Raw genomic sequence first — 23,835 nt, 5'->3', positions numbered from 1 at the left:
CGTGACGCGTTCATAAAGTATCTCGCAATAAGGCTGTCCTCAGGAGGGGCAGCAGGTGAGGCCCCTGGATATGATCAGTGTGGTGCCATGTGATCAGTTTGCTGTCACTCACTACAAGAGTTCTGTAGTGACTGGACTTTTCTGCCCAGACCTTCACAGTTATGATGATCTCCCTCCTCGTCGATTCTAGCAAGATGCAATGACTCCTGGTATCCCGAATGTGGCCTAACGTTGAAAGGTAGCTGTGAGTACCTCAGATGGCGATGTACTTACGTAGTCTTAGCCTCACATAATTTTAAAAGAAAGTATTTCTAAATGTGAGTTTGAATTGCTTAGGTTTTACTCACAAAAATTTTGACTGCATTATCTGCAAATATTGTCATGTCAGATTCAGTCTCAGAGGCTAAACTGAAGTTTTCAAGGAAATACCAAAGAATTAGCTTGAAAAGGCCATCCAGCATAAAACGCAGCTTTCCAAAAACTTTCTCTGAGGCCCCAACTTCCCCTTATGTGCAGAAGTTCAAAAGCTGATCTAAACTGTAAGCATGTTAAATGGCTCTCATTTTATACAACTATTCAAAATAATAAATCAGCATTAATGCGATTGTAAACACTGTCATTCATATGTTTTGCATAGAATCTCTTTGGCATTCAGGATTGTATTAACTTTGAATCCCTGAGTGAAACATAAAACTCAATGCTCTTCTGAATCACTGTTTGATGGAATTCATTTCTTATGAAACACAATTCTACAAACACCTCACCAACAGCACTATGGTGACGTAATGAAGATAAAGATTTGGCATTCGTTAAAAGAAATAAATCTAAATTATATCCACTTTTCTTGGGTGTTTTTTTTAAGTAAATGGCAATGTAGTACAAAAAATATGTATTATTCTTTGATGAAAATATATATACTGTATATACTTTTAAAAATGCACATAGAGTCTTGTTCATTGGCTGAAGAAGAAATGTGGTGAGCACTACAACTAGATCTAAGTGCACAACGATCATTTTGAAATGCACAGGTAGAGAGGACCGCCTGCTGTAACATGAAGCCTTGCACAGTCTTTTTTTAAAAATGCTAAGAATTCTTTCTCTCTTCCCAATGTGCTAGGTGATGCCTCTGATGATAAAACTGATGGTTTTATAAAGTTTGGCTTAACCACTAATATTGCAGCAGGAGTTCTAACATAGCCTGGGATTTTCATTTATTAGTTCTGTGTGTTCCCCCATTTGTAGACGGCCAGACTAATTCTAAGCTTTCCTGTGCATTGGTCGCGCCGCTGAACCCTCAGCTCAACATGCAGAAAGGGGAATTAGAGAGCTGTTGCAGAGGGATGTTCCTCTTACACGTGAAAGCACCAATATGAAATGAATTCATCAACTACTTCAGCATCATGCTACAGTTTACTCAAAGAAAACAATAGGTTTCAGTCTTTAGTATCTCCCTTTCCTTTTACTGCAAGGGTGTTGTTATTGAAAAAATATCATTGTTCTTACTTGGACATAAAACAGTATTAATTCTGCAACAAATAAGTCTTTCAGTGATGAGCTAGCATTTTTATTTCCATTGAAGAACAGAAATTAATCAGCAAACCTCCCACCAGTGAATAAACTATTTATTTTTTTGTAAAAAAGCATTCCTCCAGAAAATGGGCTTGTGTCTCAGAAGTAAGATATAGAATTCTTCTCTTTTAGAGCAGCTCTTCACATGTGCATAAGCACTGCTAATAACAGCTCTTAACACGTGGAAAGGCCAGCTTCAAAAAGAGTATTTTCACAATTGTGTCTTAACTGCTGTACAGTAGGCACTTAAATTGTGATTTAAATATCTAATGAAAACAGTAGATGTAGCTTGAGGTGTTGAAATGTTGCAACTTAACATTAGCTTGGTGAATTTTATATGTTATCCTTTCCTTTCTTCTTCATGCTAATCCCAGGTTTCATTTTTAGGTATTTTTTAACACCCTTAAGAAGAGATTTATTTGTTGATAATAGAACAAGCCTAACTTGTACTTCAGTCCATTATAAAGCTTAAAGCTTTTGCTACTCCAAGTAAAGGTTGTTTCACATAAAAAAGCACTTTGGAAACTAAATGTTAGTAAAAGAGATACACGTTTTTTAAAGTGTACTCATGGACTGTCCTTGACCAATTCCAATAAATCCACTTCTGCTAATGCTGTGCCATTAGAAAACCAAGGACTGAAGATCTCATCTCCTCAATAAATAAGCACATTTCTGTGTTCTATATTGCCGAGAGCGATACCTCAAAATATTTCGTAATGTGACATTACTGTAATGGCTCCAAGAATAATAAACTTTTGCTCATGCCAAATTTGGCTGTTTATTTAATCAGATAAACCCTACAACCACCTGAAAATTTTGGACTAGAACAGTATGAGTGATCTGCATTTCTTTGTTTCCCAGCACTTCTAGATTTCATCCATATTGTTGTGTCTCTTAACGGGAATGAGAGGCTTTCTGCTAATGGATGAATAGATACAACGTTTTACATTTCTAGACTGGGTTATTGATGATATACAGTAAAAGCCCATCACAATTGGAAAACTGGAGAGCTGTTAAAGAGAAAGAGAAAAGTTATTTAAACCCAACACAGATTAATTTATATTCTTATGTCCATTTTGTATAATGTTTGCAAAGTGTTGGCATAAAACCGATTTGTGCTTTGTCCTGTAAAATAGTATCCTGGATGGAACAATGAACTAAAAATAACTATTGGCAATGGTGGAGTAAATTCCAGATTTGAACAGAAAAAGCCCCACAGGCCTTTAAGGGCAGAAATGAATGTTGCACATTGGAACACTGTAATTTACATGGAGATGAGAAAAGGTTGTTAAAATACCATTGCACCCTGTCACATTCAGTGGGGGCATTCCAAACAAAATGAAACAGCCTTCAGCTAACTGCAATCTGTCCTCACTCACCAACTACTCACATCTGTGTGCCGATACTGTTCCTGTGTTTGTCACAGAAATCACCCAGTCTGTGTACTGCAACGTTGAGCACGTACACAAACGCTTTTTACATTTCTGTACTAACATTTGTTTTTAATAATCCGTCCATCATGTGGTTTTCTTACCACATCTTTCAATATAGGGTCGCAGGGGAGCTGGAGGTTATCTTGGCAATTAATGGGCACAATGTAGGGTACATCATGGAAGGGGCACCAGTCCATCATAGCGCAGACACACAATCACAGATGCGCATGCACTTACACTTATGGCCAATTGTTTCAGAAGCCAGTTAACCTACCAGTATGTTTTGTGACTGTGGGAGGAAACCAGAGCTTCCAGAGACAACCCATGTAAATGCGGGGAGAACAAACAAACTCTACACAGATAGCAACCCATGTCTGGAATTGAACCTTGGGCTCCAGTCCTGTGAGGCAATAATGCTTACCACTGCACCACCATTCCACCCTTTTATTAATCCAATCACACACCATCATGAATGTTGGTAACTTACAAGTTACAAGTTGAACTGAGGCATGATATGAAATATATCAGTTGACATTCACATTGATCAATCGAGGAGTTGACCCCAGAAATCTGTAGTGTGATGTGACAATTTACAGCCTGAAAGCCAAACTGCTCCATCCTGGTATAGAGCCAATTTTACAGGTATTTTAACTTTGCGAAAATTACATTATTTGTACAACAGATGTAGTAAGTCCAACCATTCCTTCTTGTGGAATGAGTTAAGATCATATTGTGTTTTGAAAAAGCAATTTCTGTGAGTCATCATAGTGGACTAGTATTTTGTGAGAGCACGGTATAAACAGAGAATATTCCTATAAAAAGTGTTACACACAGTTATAAAAATTATAAACTAATAAAATGTGAATGTATTAATTCATATTAATTAATGACGAGAAGCCATAAAAAACTACTATATGTGCTGCCATGTGGAGCAAGTAGAAAAGCTTAAAGATATACAGAGTAAACCTATTGTAATAATAATAATAATAATAAACTTTATTTTATATAGCGCCTTTAAAGGTGGCTTCTCAAAGCGCTTTACAGGATGACAATAACAATAAATAAGAAGACTACAACAATAAATAAGAAAAATTTCACAAGACAGGACACAATTATAATTACAGCAATACAACAATAACAATAGAGGAGACCGTGGAAGATGGTATTAAGAAGAGCAGAGGGGTGAAGAATGGAACCAGTTAAGTAAAGGCTTTTCTGAAAAGGAGGGTTTTGAGTCTGGATTTGAAGGAGTTTAGAGAAGGTGACTCTCTAATATCCTTGGGCAAGGAGTTCCAGAGCTTGGGGGCATAGCAGGAGAAGGCCCTGTCGCCCATACAATGTAGACGGGCTTGGGGGACAGTAAGGAGGGCAGAATTTGAAGAGCGGAGGTTGCGAGGTGGGGAGTAGGGCGATAAAAGTTCAGACAGGTATTGAGGTGCCAAGCCATGTAAAGCCTTGTAGGTGAGCATGAGGATTTTAAAGTCTACGCGGAATTTGACCGGAAGCCAGTGCAAGGACTCCAGGATAGGAGTAATGTGAACACTTGCACTAGATCTGGTCAGGATTCTGGCTGCTGAATTTTGGACATACTGCAGCTTGTTCAGAGTAGATTTAGATACCCCAGGGAGCAGAGCATTGCAGTAGTCAATTCGAGAGAATACAAATATGTTGATCAGCTTTTCAGCCACAGTTAATGATAGCATAGGGCGTAGTCTTGCGATATTTCTAAGGTGAAAAAAAGATGTTTTGACAGTATGCTGTACATGTGGGTCGAATGTTAAGCCAGAATCGAATATAACCCCAAGGTTTTTCAATTTTGATTGGAGCTCAAGTACAGAGCCATCTACAGACAGGGTTACAGGACTGGCTTTGCGAAGTTGATGGGGGGTACCAATAAGCATGACTTCAGTCTTGTCACAGTTAAGATGAAGGAAGTTTTGAGTCATCCAAATTTTTATGTCAGAGATGCAATTAGATAGAATAGAGACAGCCACATCAGTGTCGGGTTTGGTATGGATGTATATTTGAGTATCGTCAGCGTAAAAATGAAAGCTGAGGCCATGTGATCTTAAAAGCTGACCAAGTGGGAACATGTAAATGCTGAAGAGCAAGGGGCCCAGTATTGAGCCCTGAGGGACACCAGACTTGACAAGACCAATTTCAGACCTGTACCCATTGAGAGAGACAAAGTGACAGCGATCAGTGAGGTAAGACTTAAACCATTTGAGGGCAGTGTCAGAGACTCCAAACACAGTCTCGAGACGAGAAAGCAAGATGTTATGGTCAACAGTGTCAAAGGCAGCACTGAGATCAAGAAGGATGAGTATGGAAAGAGAACCAGAATCAGAAGCTATTAGGAGATCGTTGGTGACTTTGACTAGGGCGGTTTCTGTGCTGTGAAGTTGACGGAAGCCAGATTGGAGGGGTTCGAAAAGGTTGTTTGTCATGAGGTGGTTATGTAACTGAAGTGTGACAGCACGTTCTAGAATTTTAGAGAGAAAGGGTAAGTTGGAGATGGGGCGAAAGTTGTTAAGATTGTCGAGAGCCATGTTAGGCTTCTTTGGCACTGGGGTAATAGCAGCAGTTTTGAGGACCGTTGGTACAATGCCGGTGCTCAAGGATTCATGTATTATATTGAGGACAATGGGACAGAGAGAAGAGAAACAGGACTGGAATAAAGTGGTGGGACATAGTACATATGTCATTGTACATTGTACATAGTCAACCCTGAAGAAATGGGAGCATTCAAAAACCTGCCACTCCCAGTTCCAGCTCTCTCATATACAGCTTCAATATTTTACACATACGTTATTGTGTGAATTTGATCAGAATGTAGCTGTTGCCATCAGTAAGGTTTTGAGGACCCTTTTTAAAGCCCTATCAAATAACGGAAAGAAAATAGAACATTGAATCAGCCAGGCACCTCGATTTACTAGATTGGAAAATGGGAGGTGTCCTTCAGCTTTTTTATTTTTTCATATTTTGTTTTATATTACATTACTAACTGCATGGAAAAGGAAAGGAAACACAACATAAGAGCCCGCATGCTTGATAGTCTGATTTTGCTTATAAAAGGAAAGGGCTGTGCTTTGCATATTGTGTTTGTCATCAATACAACTGTAATAAGTGCCAGTGAAGGAACCAGACATGCTTGTTTCCATGAGAACTTCAAACAGATACATTAATGTTTATATAGTATGCTTATTTTCAAAAGGATAATTTCACAGTTCATCAAAAATGCACATCTACATTTCTGTCCCTTTTTTGGAATGGCAATGAGCTCTTTTTCAAGAGAGGAGAAATGCACTGCTTTGCATTCCTGCAGAGCGACAGAAACTCTTTAATCAGTTGAGACTGGTTTTTGTGTCATTTATCTTTGGCAGCTCAGGCTGGCTGTGAACTAAGAATCATACACACTAGTGACGCTAACAGATCAATATTTTCAGTTAAGCCAAAAGGAACCTGATATTGTTTTTTTTATTTCAAGAATCCAAATACAGTCGTCCTTAATGTTTATATACATACAATAGCTGCTAACATACAGTAGATTCTAACAGGCAATACAACAGTGGTAGGGTATAAAGACTATACTAGGATACAATCACACACATTGGGTCTGTGTACATAAATGGAAGTGCTAACACTAGTGCTACACTACTTCTCTACATTTTCATGGACTTTCAAAAATTAAAATACAGCATTGTAAAGCCATTATCATGGATTGAACTTTTAAATACAGACTTTTCATTGACATTAATAGAAAGAGATATAGTACAGTATGTGACTATATGCCAGGATTGCTAAATTTATGATATTTAAACATTATCAATAAGTTAACACATTGGATGCACAGTATGCCAAATTCCTTTTTCATAGTACTAAAAATCTTAATAACAAATAAAATCCTTATTAGAACCAAAATTAACCAATCACATCAGTAGTTTTTTATCTTCCTACTTGCTAAAACCTGTTGCTAAGACACACAAATATTGGAAACCGATGCAAAAAGTTACACTGTGCAATGTCCTTAATTATCCTGGGGAGAATCACAAGTCCACGTTTTAAGGTAGGTTACTTTAGTATTAGTGTTAAAATACCTTCTGTTCCCTCTGTATTTTCCAAAGGCCTTGATATAAAATATGACGTTTTTATATCAAGTATAACAGTGCCGAGCTAAGCAGCAGAGACACGCACAGCTGTAGCAACAGCCTCTCCTTTCAGAGAAACATAAGATCTTTATACAGTTGATTTAAGTTGAGGGTTTAGTATTATCAGACTCCCTCTCTGATGAGAAAATAGCAGTAAAATAGTCATAATTCGAGTTCTTTTGAACAGGAGCAGTGGTTTCTGATTGATATACTGTATTTAATGTAGCTGTATTTAGCAATAAATCACATGATAAAGATTTATTAACAAAGTGATGTATTTTGAAATTTTGCCTGTAGTAAAGACTAAATAATTATTTTGACTTGGATCAACCATGTAAACTAAAATTTTATTAGAAAATTAATGTTTCTTAAACCTGATAGAATGTAAGAGGATGGTATAAATAGTGGTGAAGACACGACTCTTAATTATGCACGTCTTAGATTTGTGGAACACTAATATCCTTCCTTCCAAACACCATGCATTGGAAATTATTCACCGTAGTTCCTTTGCTGTAGAAAAGATTGGCAAATCATGCAGCCAGAGCTGTGATTTATTTGTACATATCACAGGACTGTCGGAGGTGCCGGTTGTTTTTCACAGAAAAAGGAAAGGGCAGGTTCTCACATTTAGTGCAGCCATATTTCCTATGCATTGTCTGAAACAGTACAATGAAGCAGCTTAACTTTGAGATGGCAGATGTAATAAGATGTAACAATGATGTATCTTAATAAGATGTAATGATGTTATTTGTATGCTGGCATATTCTGCACTATGCATTAACTGTCCTACACAAACCGTAATGGAGAAGTAAACTCACTTCTAGCAGTAAAAGCAGTGAAGTGGATAAATGACTGACCTCGGTGTCTGGGAAATGCACTTAATGCAGAAGTAGGGTCTCCCACTAGTGCTGTATCTGGATGAAGCACATTGACTGATTTCTTGCATTGTCATTCTTTAAGAGCAACTGACAAAGGAAAGAGAACTTGTGGTTCTTCTCTGGCTTGATCAATCAGCATGTATCTTCACCTAACAAGACTATACTGTATATAGTCTTTGTATAAGACTATATATTTCAGTGAGACGGACATCTTTTTAACAAGAAGGTTTGGTCATTTTAAAGCACATAGTATAATACTTTATACAATCTATATAACCATCTAACACAGTATTTAAAACTGCTTTTGTAAATGCTATAATGATCAAGACCATACTGTATATAACACCAAATTCAAATGGATTATTTTGTTGTCGTGAACTAAATGTGTTCTTCTGTTTGTAATTATATGAAGCAAACTAAAATCAGCACTCAATAAAAATATTTTTCTCTGAATTTTTTTGAAATCTGGGTTTTTTAAATATGTTTTACGAAAGTGAGATGGTACAGTATGTCTCCTGGCTTGTCACAAATCTTAGAATTATAGTTTGTCTTCCTGTCATTTCATTCCCAGGATCAGGGCTCCTGACTCTGTCCTGGTGCCCTGACCCCTGCCAGACCTGCAGCTGCTCGGATGGAGCCTTAAAAAGATAAATAATTTAATTACCTAGACATTTTCAATGTTTCCTTAAAAAATTGTATATAGTACTTAAAAATTTAAAAGCAAAATAAAGGATTTTCATTCTTATGAATTTTTATAGAATAAAAAAATAAATTTTCTGACAGTTCCCAAAGGTTCTGCTTGCCAATTTATTAGTTTAACAGGATGTTTCATTATGAAGGGCTCAGCTGGAATAAAAACCTACCGACACTGGGGTCTTGAGGGCAGTGATTGGGAAGCCTTGCTTTAGATATTATGACAGATACTGTAGAAGCATCCTTCCCATTCTTTTTGGAAAGTAGCATGGAATTTGCTTTCATTCCAAATTCAGAAATGTATTTTTTTCAGAATCATTACACACAATGGGGGCAGATGGCTTCCTTGCAAGCAGCTTGTAACTTAAGAGAATCTCACACATTAATCTCTGGCAAATTTTCATCCCCTGCTAGCACTCAATATTGTTCAAGCTTCGATCAAGACAGGTCTTCTTTTTTATCCAGTACGCAAACAGTGGCTCTTGTATTAGCATATCAGAGGTAAAGGGGTGATGGGAAACCTTCCAGTCACAAAGAAAGCTGTTCCCTTCCATTGTTTGATTGGAAGTCCCACAAGCAGACAGTGACAGTCAGCCAATAGGGAAGCACCTAGAGACAGCTGCAGCTCATGGCTCATGAATACCAAATCTTTCTACCCAGTCAAATTTTCTTTATCTACCAGGAGGTGAGAAAGGGAGGCAGAGGGCAGGAGATTTGTCTAAGGTTTTGTCTGTCTGTTTCTTTTTAGGAAGGGGGGGCTGAGGGATTTTATCAACCCTGCATGCACATACAAACACTTTTTCTTCCTCTCATATTTCCTCCTGTTGGGAAATAAAGATGTGTTGGGCTAAATTCTTAAGTGGTAGTCGGTGAACAAATGGTTAACTAGGATTGGAGATTTAAATTAACTGAGAAAGGTCAGTCCCACAGAACATCATTTTCATCAAAGGCTTTAAACTCCAGCATGTTACCTTAGTTTCCTTTATAGTGACTTCTTTGGCATCTCAGAATCATTTACAAATTTGCTCTGCTACCCTTAGGTTCTACTTTAATCGGACAGGAATGGAATGAAACAACTGAGCAAAGCTCATAAGTCAAATTATTTCTCGACTAACCAAACAATGACAAAATATGAAGAAAAAAAATGTTAATATTGAAAATATTTGTGTCTTGACTCAAGTTTATTACTGTGTAAAATGCTACAAAATGTGCATGGTGTTTGATTAAATGAATTGTTTCAATATTAATTCAATTAGTTCCCCATATCATCATCTTAATTTTCTTTAAAAATGTCTCTAGTATCCTCCCTCCCTCTAAGACAACATTGTAAATATCACCCTTATCTTACTGTAGTCTTACAAAATCGGGGGCTTATAAGAAACTGTGGGACATATTTTATACCTTAATTTATTGAATGGTCTCCAATTGTTTCCATTATTTGTTTCTCCAACCTAAGATAAAGCCAGTCTGCCTTTAATTACATGATAGGCTTGTAAAATTGTCTATATTTCTGTGACTAAAGAAAATGAATCAATTGGTACAATTTTGATTCTTCTTGTTAAGCAGACATCAATAAAATTAAAGGGCAAGAATCTAGAATTTCCATTCTGAATCACAGATAAAACTTTTTCTTCTTTCAGCTTCTCATCTTTCATTCAGATCTGTTTCTCCTATCATTTTCACACTTGGTTTTAGGATTCCATTCCTTTTTACACAGTCTTTCTTTATTTTCCCTAAGAATATACAGTATACAACAGCAATGATAGGTAACAAAATTCCTTGCAAAAACATTATATACTCATAGTTCATAGCCAGATTAATGATGACAAGGCAGCAGAAATCAAATGCACCAAAGTTGCAATTACAATAAGATTACCTTTTCATATAGAGCGTTAAATATAGCTGTCAGTATTTGATTTGATGGCAATGTACTCTATAATATATCCACCATGAACTATGTGTAACTGTAATTACAGTTTAGATGGAATTTTGAACATGACTAAACTCAATGGTCTCAGTCTCTGTAGTCTGTGGCCTTCACAGTGAAAAGTTGTTGGTATACCTAGAAAGTCCTGCAAAGTTGTATCTTTATTCCCAAGCTGTTATGTTATTATTTCAGTAGAAATCTTCTTGCAGAAAAAGAATATATTTTTCCAAGTGATCCATAAAAAAATCCTGCATGATGTGACTGCATAGTTATCTCACAGTCAACCGAGTATATGACCATATAAGGAGGTGAAAAATACAGGTTCTGTTCTGGCCTAGAGTTAGCTGTTCCTTGAGTATTAGTATTACTGGAAATATGTTAAATTCTTCTAATTCCGTGTGGCTCTTAAGAGCAACCCTATATATTGAACCCCATATACACATTTGACTGAACTCTTAATAAGGTGAAACCTCTGTCTTTGGCTTCTAAGTTTGGCTTTATGAACGCAAAAGTAGAATAAGAGCCATATTATTCATTCTCCTATTCATTTACGTGCAAATTAATATTCTGCTGGTCTTTAAAATAACTTACCATTCAAACAGCATGTTACACCTAGGAAAGGAAAGATTTCTGCACTTCTGAGAAGAATAAAAAAATGCATTTGACAAGACATCAAGGAACAAGGAATGCTCACTGTATGCAATTTACAAAGTGTTTATTCATTTTTGTATTCCAACAAGCGAACAACAACAAACACAATTACAAACGGCCTTGTTCTTCCTCCCCCACATGATGTATCTCATATTGATTGATCATATTGACTGTTCACTTCAGACTGTTAAGGACTCTTTTAAAATATAATCTATAAACCCATGTGAAACTTTAGACATTGTGTATAAAAACCTAAATTTGTCACTTTAGTGACAGTGAAGCTGCTGCTCACCACACAAAAACAACTCAATGAAAGCCCAAATTCCTTCTTTGCGGACCTAGATAGATACAAAAAGGTGTATAGTTCTCTTGCATAATAAAATAAAAATAGTAATTTACAGATTACTCTCTGAGTCAATTACAGTCCTAATTACTGATGTCCCTTTTATACTCTGTGGCACAGTCAACTGACACACAGGTGTGCCTCATGAACTCAGGGCTGCCTGAAGCCTAACCCTAACCACCAGTGGCCTTATGGGAAGTGTACAGAACAACATGACAAGGTTACAAAGGCTATAGGCATTTGGTGTGCAAATACAGCAACTTTCAAGTTCTGCTTAGTGTCCTGCAAAACTTCTTTTTACAGCAAAAAGAAAACAATTATTCAAAAACAAACATTTAAACAGAAGTAGGTATTGAAAATGTGTCTTCAGTTTTGTTTTTTAAATCCTGCCATTAGGAATTATGACTGAATACTAAATTGGGTTACACCAATATCAAGCAGTTTAACTACACTTATTGTATACAGTGTTTTGCATTAACTTTGAAATTCTACAAATTCTAATTGATATTTTTAGTTTCACATGCTGTTTATTTTTATTTTACACTACTAAAAAACACCCTGCAATGGACTAGCGCCCCGTCCAGGATGTACCCTGCCTTGCGCTCGTTGCTTGCCAGGTAGGCTCCAGCTTCCTGTGACACTGTATGGTATAAAGCGATTTGGCAAATGACATGACGTGACTACTAAAAAACAGATTTATGCTATTTACCCACCTTAGAAGACTGTGTATATTATCATATGTTCCACTCAAACCTCTCCGACAACAATTCCACCAGTAGCACTGCAGATGATACCTAGAAAGACATGTACTGCTAGGAGGGTATTACAGCTCATGTGCTGTACTGTGCATGCAAATTTCATTGTACTAGTGCTACACTGAGCACTTCAATTCATATCAGACTCTTAGGCCTGCAGCCTTAAGATTTCACACTCACAGTGTGTCTTCTACCTCTAACTCTTGCAGTTAAAATATTACTGTATCTGCTGCTTCAACTTCCTGGACATTGACATTGCCCTACCAAATGTTTGCTCCTGCTTAATTATGTAATTAAAATGTATATGTAACGTACTGTTGTCCTCAAATGTATCACATTTAAAATATCACTATTGAGACTGACAAAGCTGCCATCAACAGCCCTATGCTGTCTCTCCAAATATGTGACTGTCCAAATAGGCATTATCAAAGCCCTTCCTGGGAAAAGCGTTTCTGGGAAATGTTTATCCTTGTTTAACATCTGTGAGCAGCCTTGGAATGGCCACGTCACTGAGACAGAGGAAAAGAAACAGAACTCGAAATAAAGGAAGACTAATGCCGGCTCAGTTCTGTGAATGACTACAAAGCCTGTAAGAAGTATTTACAAATTGCGCAGTAGTATTTAAGTAATTATTATTTTAACAGTATACATTATCAGTAAAATAAGACTGCTATTAGCAAATGCTGTTTGAACTCAGCTAATTTCTTCAGTAGGTAGACTGAAGTAGGTTCAGTGCCTGAGATTTTGTGAAGACAGTAAAAAATAGTTATCATATTTACTATTCCAGAGAAAGAGTAGAATAATTAAAAAAACATTTCTGCTCTGGAAAGAGTTCAAAGAAAAGTGATTCGAGGATGCCACCATAAAAAAAAATAATGTAGAGTTGGGGGACATTTAAAATGTTGCAAAGTGTTGCCAAAGGGAGCCCAGTGATTACTTCAAGCTCAATAATGGAGCAATAACCCAATGGCACAACTTCTTTACTGGAAAGTTGGTGGGTTTCAAGAACAAATTGTCCGGCCATTGTTCAAAATGGTTGTCTGAGATTCTTTATGAAGTTGCCTGGATTCGTGGATCCACTAGTAGCCAAATGACTATGAGAGATCGAAAGGCCTCCTCTGATTTGTTATCTTTCTCATGTTTTTATGATCAAGGCTGAAATTCCTATAAGTGATATAAACAATTAAATGCCTACAATGGCTGTGTACATGCTTTAGTTGAACAGAAACATCTAACTGCAGAGAAAGAGAAATCCAGCTAGTGCACTCTTGACATTTGCATGTGACCTTCAGTAAAGGGGAAGAAAATCCCTGCTGAGATTACCTGCCTCCTGCTGAGAGAATTGGCATGTTCCCACACCTGCCAGGATCATGCTTAGACCTACTGTGCATGAGGCAGAGATTCTGTTCAATTCACTTCCCTTCCACCTTATTGTCAACAACAAAGACCCCAGCTGCAAACAGCTGAGCTTCAGGCTGCCTCCCAAAGATGGGAGAGATTCTCGTTTCCTTTGACTTAACAATACAGCTTAAGAAAGAACAGTTAAACCTGAAGGGTTCTGTCATACAATGCAGGTGTTGCTGTCCACACTCACTGAACACATAGAGCATATACTTCTCCTGCCAACCCAAACATGTCTAAAAATGATATGAATTCTTGTTTTCAGCCCTGCAGTTAGCAGAGTTTATAAAGCACCACGTGGCATTGCCTTTCTGATGGACCAAAACATTTTTAGAAATACAGATCCATGAAGTAGAATACAAATAAAGGAACAGGACAAAAATCATGCACAAGTATAGAATATGTTTATTACAAACACGGGTTGTAATATAAAGATTCAGCTCAAACTTGCAATCCTATTTGTATATATTATGACGTACATAGGTTACACACATTACTTCCGTCATCAGCATGCTTATTATGAGACCAGTCACATAAAGGACAATAATGATAGAAAGAAATGTCTGTTTGCAGTGTGAATGGAATGAAGGCTGTACTGCATGTTAAATATTCATACACAGGGTCCATACATACATACTAAGAGGACAGTGTTGGAAGTTCTCATGAAGTCCATTCAGACACTTTCCCCCCAGGCATTAACGACTCTTTTATAATCATGTCAGGCACAGAAATAGACCAAATCTGGCACTGACACACAAGCATGTACAGTATATGAAATGTTATCTTTTTGTCTTTTTATATGAATTGATCTTTAAAAAAGGTAACAGCTCTTAATCAATAGTTGTTGGTCAACATTCAATTCATTCATTCATCTGACTTATTAATTATTAAAAAGAACAGTTCTTCCACCCCAAGCCACATCCACCAGTGTTATTTATCATCGTGATTCCCCCTCAATACACACCTATAAAGTGGATCTCCAGAGCACCTTGCATGTTCACGTTTCACTTTCTTCTTCCTGTGTTTAAGCAGAAATGTATAACGTGTTATCAGAAATGAATAATAAATAGTTATGCGGACAGAACACAAAATGGACAGAACCAGCCAAGCTGTTGAAGTTGATATGACACTCTCTTTCAAGAAACCGCTGGAGAAGACCCTTTGATCAATTACCTACTAGCTACCAAACAAGCTAGATAGACGTAATGGCCCTCTCTCATTCGTAACCCCTCTTAAATTCTTATGCACAATCAAACAACAGTGCTCTCTACCAGTGAATAATGAATAGCACATGTGAGTGTTTTTGCAGCATAACCATGCTGGCCCAAAAATTGCTTAATTACCCACAAGAGACCCAATGATATTCCTTTATAAAGATTACCACTACAAATTTGTATGGTATTTTCAGAGTTTTCCCATGCTCATATAACACTCATACCATGTGTTTATGTTTCTTTTTGACCTATGGTTGCTTGAGTTTCTCTGTTTCTCTCTATGTTTTACCAAGATGTTAGCGTCCTGTTACAGGATGCACTTTTTTCACTGAATTACCATAAACAAACATTTATAATTGGCGAACACTATATTGCAAAGGAAAATTGAATTTCAATTCTCCAGATATAGAAACTGATTCTGGTTCAAAATTACCCTAAGGCTGCTTTCAAACAAAGCAGACATGCCATCCCGCTATTAGTATTGAGGCAAAGTAGATTTGGCATAGTGTAACTTTCTTATATAAATGGCTGTATTACCACATTGTAGCCTGACTTAATCAGATCTCAGAAGATATCCAAGGCTGGGTCTGGTGAGTACAGTAATAGGAGACCTCTAAAAAATCCCCGTCACTGCTGTAAGTGGTGCTGGTGGACCAGTAGCTGGTGCTCTTTCCTTTGGAGTGGAATTTCCAGAATAATGACCTGCACTGTTGAGGTTTTGCCCTTCAAAAGAAACATTAAACCAAGGTCCTGACTACTTGGTCATGAAAGATCCTAAATGTAGAATCTTTATAATTAATCAAGTAAATACAGTATACGTAGCACATACAAATACCATCAGCTTTTTTTCACCAGTTTAACAGCTCAGACTGCAAAGGATGAAATAATATGCACATTTTAGACTGTGCCAAAGGTTATAGCTACATCAAGCCAGCGTAAGAGCTGTAAGAAAGGAATGAGAATGAGAAATGAGCAATGAAAAAAATTAAAAGCCACTACCCATGGTATCTCAGAACAGTTTAGTATGTAAATCTGACTTATGACAAAAGCCCTTACTCAATGGTAATGGCATGAAAAACAAGAAACCCAGTCACTTTCTAAAGGACTGTCTGTCCTCTGGCACACCCATAGGAATATTGACTAGAACATCCATCTGGACTGAATATTAAGTGCTCCAAGAATTGTGAAGGGAATTATGTATATAATTTAGGCCTCTGTTTCCAGATTAGGAACTGAGCTGTCACAAAACTTGCCAGAAATAAACTGTTTTCCGATATTGGATGGAGACATTATTTCATTTTGACAGTTTACATTACTAAGCAGCAAACAGATAAAATTTTTCCTATACCTAAAGTTCTTTATTCAGATTTCAATTACGAAATTAACTAAATTAACTAAATTATTAAATTGAAGTTAATAATGTTAAGGTAATTATCATGCAGAAACCAAAACAGAAATTTTAGCCTAAAGATATGACCCGCGCGAATGTCAGAGGGGAGACCTGAAGAGGAGGGAACCAGTCAGGGGCCAAGACAGATGCCCTCCAGCATTCGCGCTCCATACACACATCTGTATTTTCACATCTGTGTTTATCCGCACGCAGCTGATCACAGATCTTCCAGAAGGAACAATTCCACATGTCACACTGCTCTGCACATACAAGAGCAATGGCACGTATGGGCCTGCCATTTGCACAGAGATCTTCTTTCCTCCTCATTATGTCGGAACACAGAGGAGGCTGACTTCCATCTTACGTGCGGATGGATTAAGATAAGGGATGAGAACAGTTGGAGCTCATTCCCTCGTGTGTACAAACTCGGGCCGTACTGTAATTCCTCCTTAGCCTCAGAGCTTAAAAAAAATCAATAATGGTTATACAGGCAAAAAAAGATCATGTTAATCCATTAGGCCATAGAAATTCAAAATATTCGGAATATCTACAACCATGCATGAAGAATCCTTGCAATAAGTGTAAAAGTGAGTCACTGGTTGCTAATCCCTTTAAGGCTGCATGCAGGCTGTAAATGCTTTGCTATTGATTGAAATGGAAGTCAAAATATCCCAAGAACTGGGACTGGCTGAAACTGTATATTATACAGAGTCTGGTGAGCTCAGTGGGCCAGAGACTTTGTACTTCTTCAAATTTACTTAAAGCCAATCTGCCCCAATAACTACTGTCACTTGGAATCACTGGATTGAACACAAAGTATTGCCCAAAATAAAATGGATAGAATATTGTACTTATCACTCACATACTTGCCTGACTGCAAAGCAAAAATAAAGTGTCTGATTTTGCTGTCACAGTACCTGTGGGGGACACTGTATGAGAGATAGAACAACCTCTCTGTGCTCCATGAGTCTTTGTATTGTAAAAAGGAACTATAATATTAAAAACATATCTGGTGAGGTATGAAAGTTCAGAATATTAGGGAGGAAAGACTGAGAACACAGTAATATAATATTGTTGGAATAATATCTTGGATATGGGATCAATTATTCATCAAATATAAAGTAAGATTTTCTGCTACTGCTACAGAAAATGCACAGGATTCAGGGCATCTGGTCTGACGTTTGCTGTCAAGAAAGGACTTAGTTGCTTAGCTAAGAGATCTGACTTCAGCAGATTACTGCCAAAAGCACTGCTCATAGCTCTGTGAAAAAGCAAATCACCTGCATCACAATATATTGTTGTAATAAAACAAGGGCATATTTTATATGCACTTTTTATATTGTCAGTTAATCAGGAAAATTAAATATAGTACAAATGGGAATATTAGCTGCAACAGCCTAGATGTTAATACTAAAAAATAATCTAGTTTACAGTTTTAAAAGAGCAATTATGTATTTTTTGCTTCATTTCTGACTACTGCTGTCATAGTAGCATGTGCTTGTCAACCCGGCTGTCATCTGTTCTCTTTTTTACTGCAGAAAGGATATCCGACACCAAAAGTAAGACTACATCTCTCGACTGTTTTAAGGGCACTTGTGCAGCTTGTGTGACTGCTTACAGGAAGCAGTGCGGTTAGACATTTCACTAAAGAATCAGAATAGTTCTAAAGAGTCGTGACATGCTAACATACAAAACTCAAATAGCAAGTGGTATTCTGCCCTTATGACATTCTTACTGTTGAAGAACACAAATTCACATTAAAACACTTTAATGGGTCATTAACACCATATGGCTGCACTTCATCCAAACAGTAATAATGATAGTAATACTGAAAACGTAAAATACAGTTACCTTAATTGAAAGGCAGATCAATGGAGATTAGAAACACTGTTCCTTCAAATGCAGTTAAGTGCATAACATATTTTTACACCTCTACTACCTCTCGATACAATGAATAAAATATGACAATTTCACCATGTAAAAGAGTGGTTCAATAATACATTTGGAAAATATTTTGGTTATTTTTAGAAGGATGTATTTGCAAGCATAGAAACTCAGTGTATCCCATTTGCTTTGTGTTTGTCAATTGTTTGCACACATTGTTTAGAGATGTGAATTATAATAACAGTACAAAATGCAACACAATTGCACTGGACTCAGTGCCTTGTGCATGACAGCAAGATGGATATAATGACAACATGTGACTCTGTCACTGTGGCTTTCGATGTGCAAGTCACATCTGTTATACTGACATTAGCAGCAGAGATGGGATCACACGGGACTCACTTCAGATTTTTTTTTTTTTGTGCCAGACAATGCTAAAACCACAATGCACTGTGAGGTATTGCTTTTTAAAGTGATATCTCATCATAAATTTAAACCACTCCACAAGAGAGGGACTGGAAGTAGACGAGCAGAGCAATAATTACGGCTCCCCTAAATCCCGTTATTATCGAACAGATAATAATAACCAGTTCCAGGTCTATCTCCGATCTCCATGATGCTCCTTCAACTAAAGGATTTCAGGAATATGGGCCTCACATTTTCTTTTAAAGCTCGGATCTTTTGAAAACAGATACCATTAATTACTCTTCAGCGCCCCAAAGAGTTCAGCAGGACGTGCCTTCCTAAATGTTGAGCTCTATTACTGGGCCTTTCAACTTCTATAGTGATTTAGTCCAGTTATTGATGTTTGTACTTCTGCCGCAAACTAAGAGGATATTGCAATTCATCCTCATTGATTACAATATCTACCCTTCTATTATCTATATATATATTGTTCAATTTGGCAGTGTAATTGCTACACCAAAATATATATATTTTTTACTTTTACTGATTCTTGTCTCTTTGTTCTTTTTTATTTTTATACCTCATGGTTTAGTATTCGCCTCATGCTTCTGGTCCTAAATCCCTAAGAGAATTTTGCTCTGCTCATACTCGATATTGCTTGTGATCTACTTAATAACGCCACGCAGCGATACCGGTTATATATTTAGATGAAGAGTGAAAAAGATTAAAAATATATATACGAACACATGTGGGTATTTATAGTTCTAAATTCAAGCGTGCAGTGATGATTAGTGTAAAAACAATCGAGATCGGCACGCCTTTTCTTTGAGTGGCGTTATCTCCAGTACTGACTCGATTTCCGCCTCACACCCGATTCATTTAGCTTGGTCACAGCGTTCTTTTGTGCCTGCCGACCTGTAACCCATGCCTGAACAAATCTTTAATTGGATACGATCCTAAGACACGTACAGGCAGTCGGGCAATATGTTGAAATAACACTGCTTCTGCTATTAATTGTGGTTTCACGAAATGCAAAAAAAAAAATACAACTAACTGTGCCAACCTCCTTCTCGATGCTTTCCTCTGCATTTTTCAATCTGCTACAGCAGTGGGGAGGCAAATTAAATCGCTTAATTCTTCACTCCAAATCGACACTAATAACTACGCTCTTCGCTCGTGGGGGCTTTCTTCTTCATCCGCGCCAGTATAATCCATTTTGGAGATCTAATACAGTATAGGCCGTGGCCAAAGGGAACGTGAATAGCGCCCTCAGCTGTTGAAAAGCTTGAATTCAGTCTTCGCATGGGTAGGAGGAAACGGGTATGTGGAGGGGGAGGGTAGGTGTGCGCTCGCTTTGTGCTCGAGTCAATTCTTGTAACACTATTCACAAGATTGAAGGTAGAGCAAAAGGCGACTAGGTGCAGTGCACTGGCCATTATCCCATCATTGAATGTTATTTTTTTTAAATAATCTTCTGACATAGCTGGAAAATACATATAGCTATGCGATTGCACTCGAGCAAGTCGCTGTTATCCTGGGATTTTTCGCTGTCCCAATTGTTAACCCAAAACAGTGATCTCACCAGGAGAAAATGTGGGAGGGACTCCGATGTGTCTTGCAATGCATCAGATAGCTTGACCTCCTCAGGGACACGACATTAGCATTTAACCAAAAGTGTGGTCTGTCAGCCGCTTTCGCTCTTTATCTCTTAAACGTTTTTGCTTGATATTTACAGTAATCATTTGTATTTATGCTAGTTCTGTGTTAGTCTTAGTTTATGCCGCTGGTCTCATTTGTTTATAGAGTTAAAAGCAGGATTGTATCAAATTGGTCATTTAGGTATTAAATTACAATATCACATTTCACTACCAATGAGATTCTGGTAACAAAAATTTCGATTGTTTAAAATTAGGTTTTATTTGAATATTTTTTCCGGTTTATTTGAGAAATTCACTTTACATTTCGTGCTATTTTTTTACTCGCTACACGCTCGGTTAATTTTGTCTGTTCGAAATTTAACGGATCAGGTAAACTTAAGGCAGTTATTTTAATAGCCAGTAACTTTTTTTCCACGATCTTCATACTAAGATGCTGCTGTGAAGAACATCGAAGCTATAATTGTTAATATTTTTCAAAGATGCTTGAGGTCAAATTTATAAATTCAGGATAGGTGTGGTATGCCGAAATACAGCTGTGAATGGGTGGGTTGAGTGAACTACTTTAGATGCCAAGAACCGACATCACTGCCGATATGGAAAAAATAAAACCGAGTGACACAATGCCCCGTGATATTAAACACTTTGGAAGGACAGAACTAATTTAATTTTTAACAGATTGTTGCTTTTTTTACATGACTGCTAATAGTCTGGTATAAGAATCAGGAAGTGTGAAATTGTGAGATACACTCACTTTGAAAACAGTTTATTTGTGTAAGTGCAGTAATCTAGCTGTGCACGTCTTGTGGTGTTTCCTGTTATGTATTTGCGAGGCGTTTTTGACATTGATCGGTATGACAACCGTTTGTGTGCACCGCACAGTTAGTTTTGTATTAATATGATTATTTTTAGTTTTGTGTGTGAAGGATGGGAAGTTCTTGGAAGTTTTTTGATTAAGTGCTAACGCTACTGAACATCCTGGAGATGCTGATTTATTTTTTTTATTAAAACTGCATTTTGTTTATACAGTATGTGTGCGCGAGTGTGGCGTTGTACTGTATTTCACATACTTCCTTTTGATAGTGTTTCACTCAGTGTGTTCTATACGCTTTCAATAAGTGTCAGAAACGTGGTGATGTATTGTGGTATTTCCGACTGTCAAATCCAAGTCCTTTGGCTGATTTACTACTAGCAGGAAGTATATTAAAGACCAATGACTGGTTTTCCATAGTGCAACAAACTAGTATTATTTTTTCTTTATTCTAACCGTTCCTTCAAGGAAACATAGACCTAATGATGCAGAAGATAATTATTTATTGTTGATTTGGAATACATGAGTTTTAAAATCTAAAATAAATATAAAACATATACTAGTTAAAATGTTTGTTGCTGTTTTCTGTAATGTGAGATTTAAAGAACATGCTTTCACACAATTGTTTTTTTGTACAGTATTTGCTCAGTTATAGTTATTTATTAGCGTAAACTAATAATGCTTTTGATTAAAGAATATATGTCTAATCAGAAATGAAAGGGTGACATCACTAGGAAATGCTTCTGTTGATGGAACTGTCACTTTTTAGTGTATTCTTAAATTGGGTGTAAATAAAATAAAAAACAAGAATGCTGATGTTCAGAAACTAATGACTTAATTAAATTCTTTGATGGTAGTGTAGAGCCTCCTTGTCGTCGGCACTGCTTCCATCACATGCACTTTATTTAGTTTTATTTAATTTCTTTAGTTTTTCAGGGAGACTCAACACTTTTAAAGGTGAACAGTCGAATTTCTCTGTGTTCTTGTGTAAATTTATTATCCAACAAAATTATAACACAAATAACTCTCGGCACAAATCCGCCATAATGTTTACTGTCTCAAGGGAGGGAACATTATTTAATTTAATTGATCTAAGTTTTTATATAAATGCCCCAGCTCCCTTTTCCTCTCAGTTCAGCCTGTATATTACACCCTTCTTTAAGAAGCAGCCATTTAAAATTGACAAACCTTTTGAAGTTAGTTTCTTAGAACTCCTCCCCTCGTGTGGCATTCTTCCTCTTGTGTGTCAAAAGCTTCTTCACAACACATTCGAGCTTCCTCCTGCTAGCTCTTGCGATTTTGACCTGAAGGCCTTTAGCTTTGTAGTCATGGAGTTCCCCAAAATTAAATGATAATTTCTGCCAAAACAAAGCTGAACTGTGTTGCTATACTGCAGTATGGGACTTTCCTCCCCGTTCGCAATATCAATTTCTATAGCTCCATCTTTAAACCAAAATGACCATTTGGATTTTATGATGAATGTCGTGATTCCTGTATGATGTCTCAAACTTCCTTATGCCTGAATTGATAGTGTTGAACAATTTATGTTATTTTTACATGGAATATCAATTAACAGTTAATTGTATCACATGTTGGCAACTTTTTGATGACTGTATTTAAAGATTGAAGAAAAATCTGTTTTGTCTCTGAAGGAGGCTTTACATTATGATGAAACGTTAGATTTTTCAGTGACCCCTTGTGATTGAAACAAAGCTTTAGTTTCAAAGGGAAGTTTGCTGTTTTTCTTTATCCCTTTACTGTTTTCTGAGCAGTCCTGTGCTTTCATTCATTAGTCATTAGCACAGACACTTGTACATGGTTGGTATTCTGTTCAGCGTGGCAGATAAGAAGTGACTTGCTATAGGCTGTGTATTGGGTAATGCTGCAAAAATGGCTCTTGTGGTTTCTGAGTTAGAATACTGGGCTGTTTCAAAAGGATGTGGCGAAAAGCAGGAAGAGAGCTGAGCTGTTTGATAGTAAGAATCTCCTTTCAATGTCACTACATATGTTCAAGAGAAATTCATCAGTGCTTCTCTCAGCAAGCTGCAAAAAACAGCAGTCATACTTACAGTAGACATCTTGTGAATACCTCTGGCATGAATTCGACAACTTATCACTAAAATTGGAAATATAATTCTAATAACACTAATAACCATTTAAGAATATTTATAAAATGCGTTATGGCTGTGAAAGTTGTGTCGGGTATATTTTTTTCTTGTAGGCCCTTCCAAAGTGTGAGGCAACAAATCATATAAAAAAACGAAAATTAAGAAAGTTCCCATGCTTGAATGTTACTATTTCTTGCTTAGTTGATTACCTATGTGCAATATAATGATAATACATTATGAATGATATTGAACAAGTCATTAAACTAATTCATGATTAGGTACAAAGGTGCAATGCAGGAGAGCAACATGGTTTTCATTTCTCATCCTTACACAGGTAAATCTGAAAAAAAGTGTAAGAGTTTTATCAGAAGAGTCACAATTCTACACTTTAACCTCCTGAGTAAATTTTTGCAAACCTTCTGTTGGAATTCGGTTAGCTATCATTCCTTTCAGCATTAAGGCCAAATATGGAATGTCTGATTATACCATCTTAAATCTGTTTCCACAAGTATAAGAGATTTCACTATATCTAATCCAGGAAGGAAACAATGAATTCTGACACAATGGGGC

General features: G+C 36.9%; 1 protein-coding gene across 4 annotated transcripts in view; it reads left to right on the top strand.

Annotated features, from left to right (window-relative positions):
• The window catches only part of egfl6 (EGF-like-domain, multiple 6), a 103,706-nt gene that overhangs the window by 35,106 nt on the left and 44,765 nt on the right, over positions 1-23,835 (top strand). Inside the window, exon 1 of one of the 4 annotated variants that reach the window (XM_088609676.1) lies at positions 12,192-12,259. The exons of the other annotated variants lie outside the window; for them this stretch is intronic. Within the exon in view, the coding sequence (XP_088465802.1) occupies positions 12,228-12,259 (32 nt within the window). The 5' untranslated portion in view covers positions 12,192-12,227. Of the gene's footprint in view, positions 1-12,191; positions 12,260-23,835 lie in introns of those variants that run through there. 4 annotated transcript variants of the gene reach the window in all.

This window comes from Lepisosteus platostomus, chromosome 2 (genome assembly GCF_059453375.1).
Source record: "Lepisosteus platostomus isolate fLepPlt1 chromosome 2, fLepPlt1.hap1, whole genome shotgun sequence".
Classification (NCBI taxonomy): Eukaryota; Metazoa; Chordata; class Actinopteri; order Semionotiformes; family Lepisosteidae; genus Lepisosteus; species Lepisosteus platostomus.
This window is presented reverse-complemented; position numbering and strand designations above follow the sequence as displayed.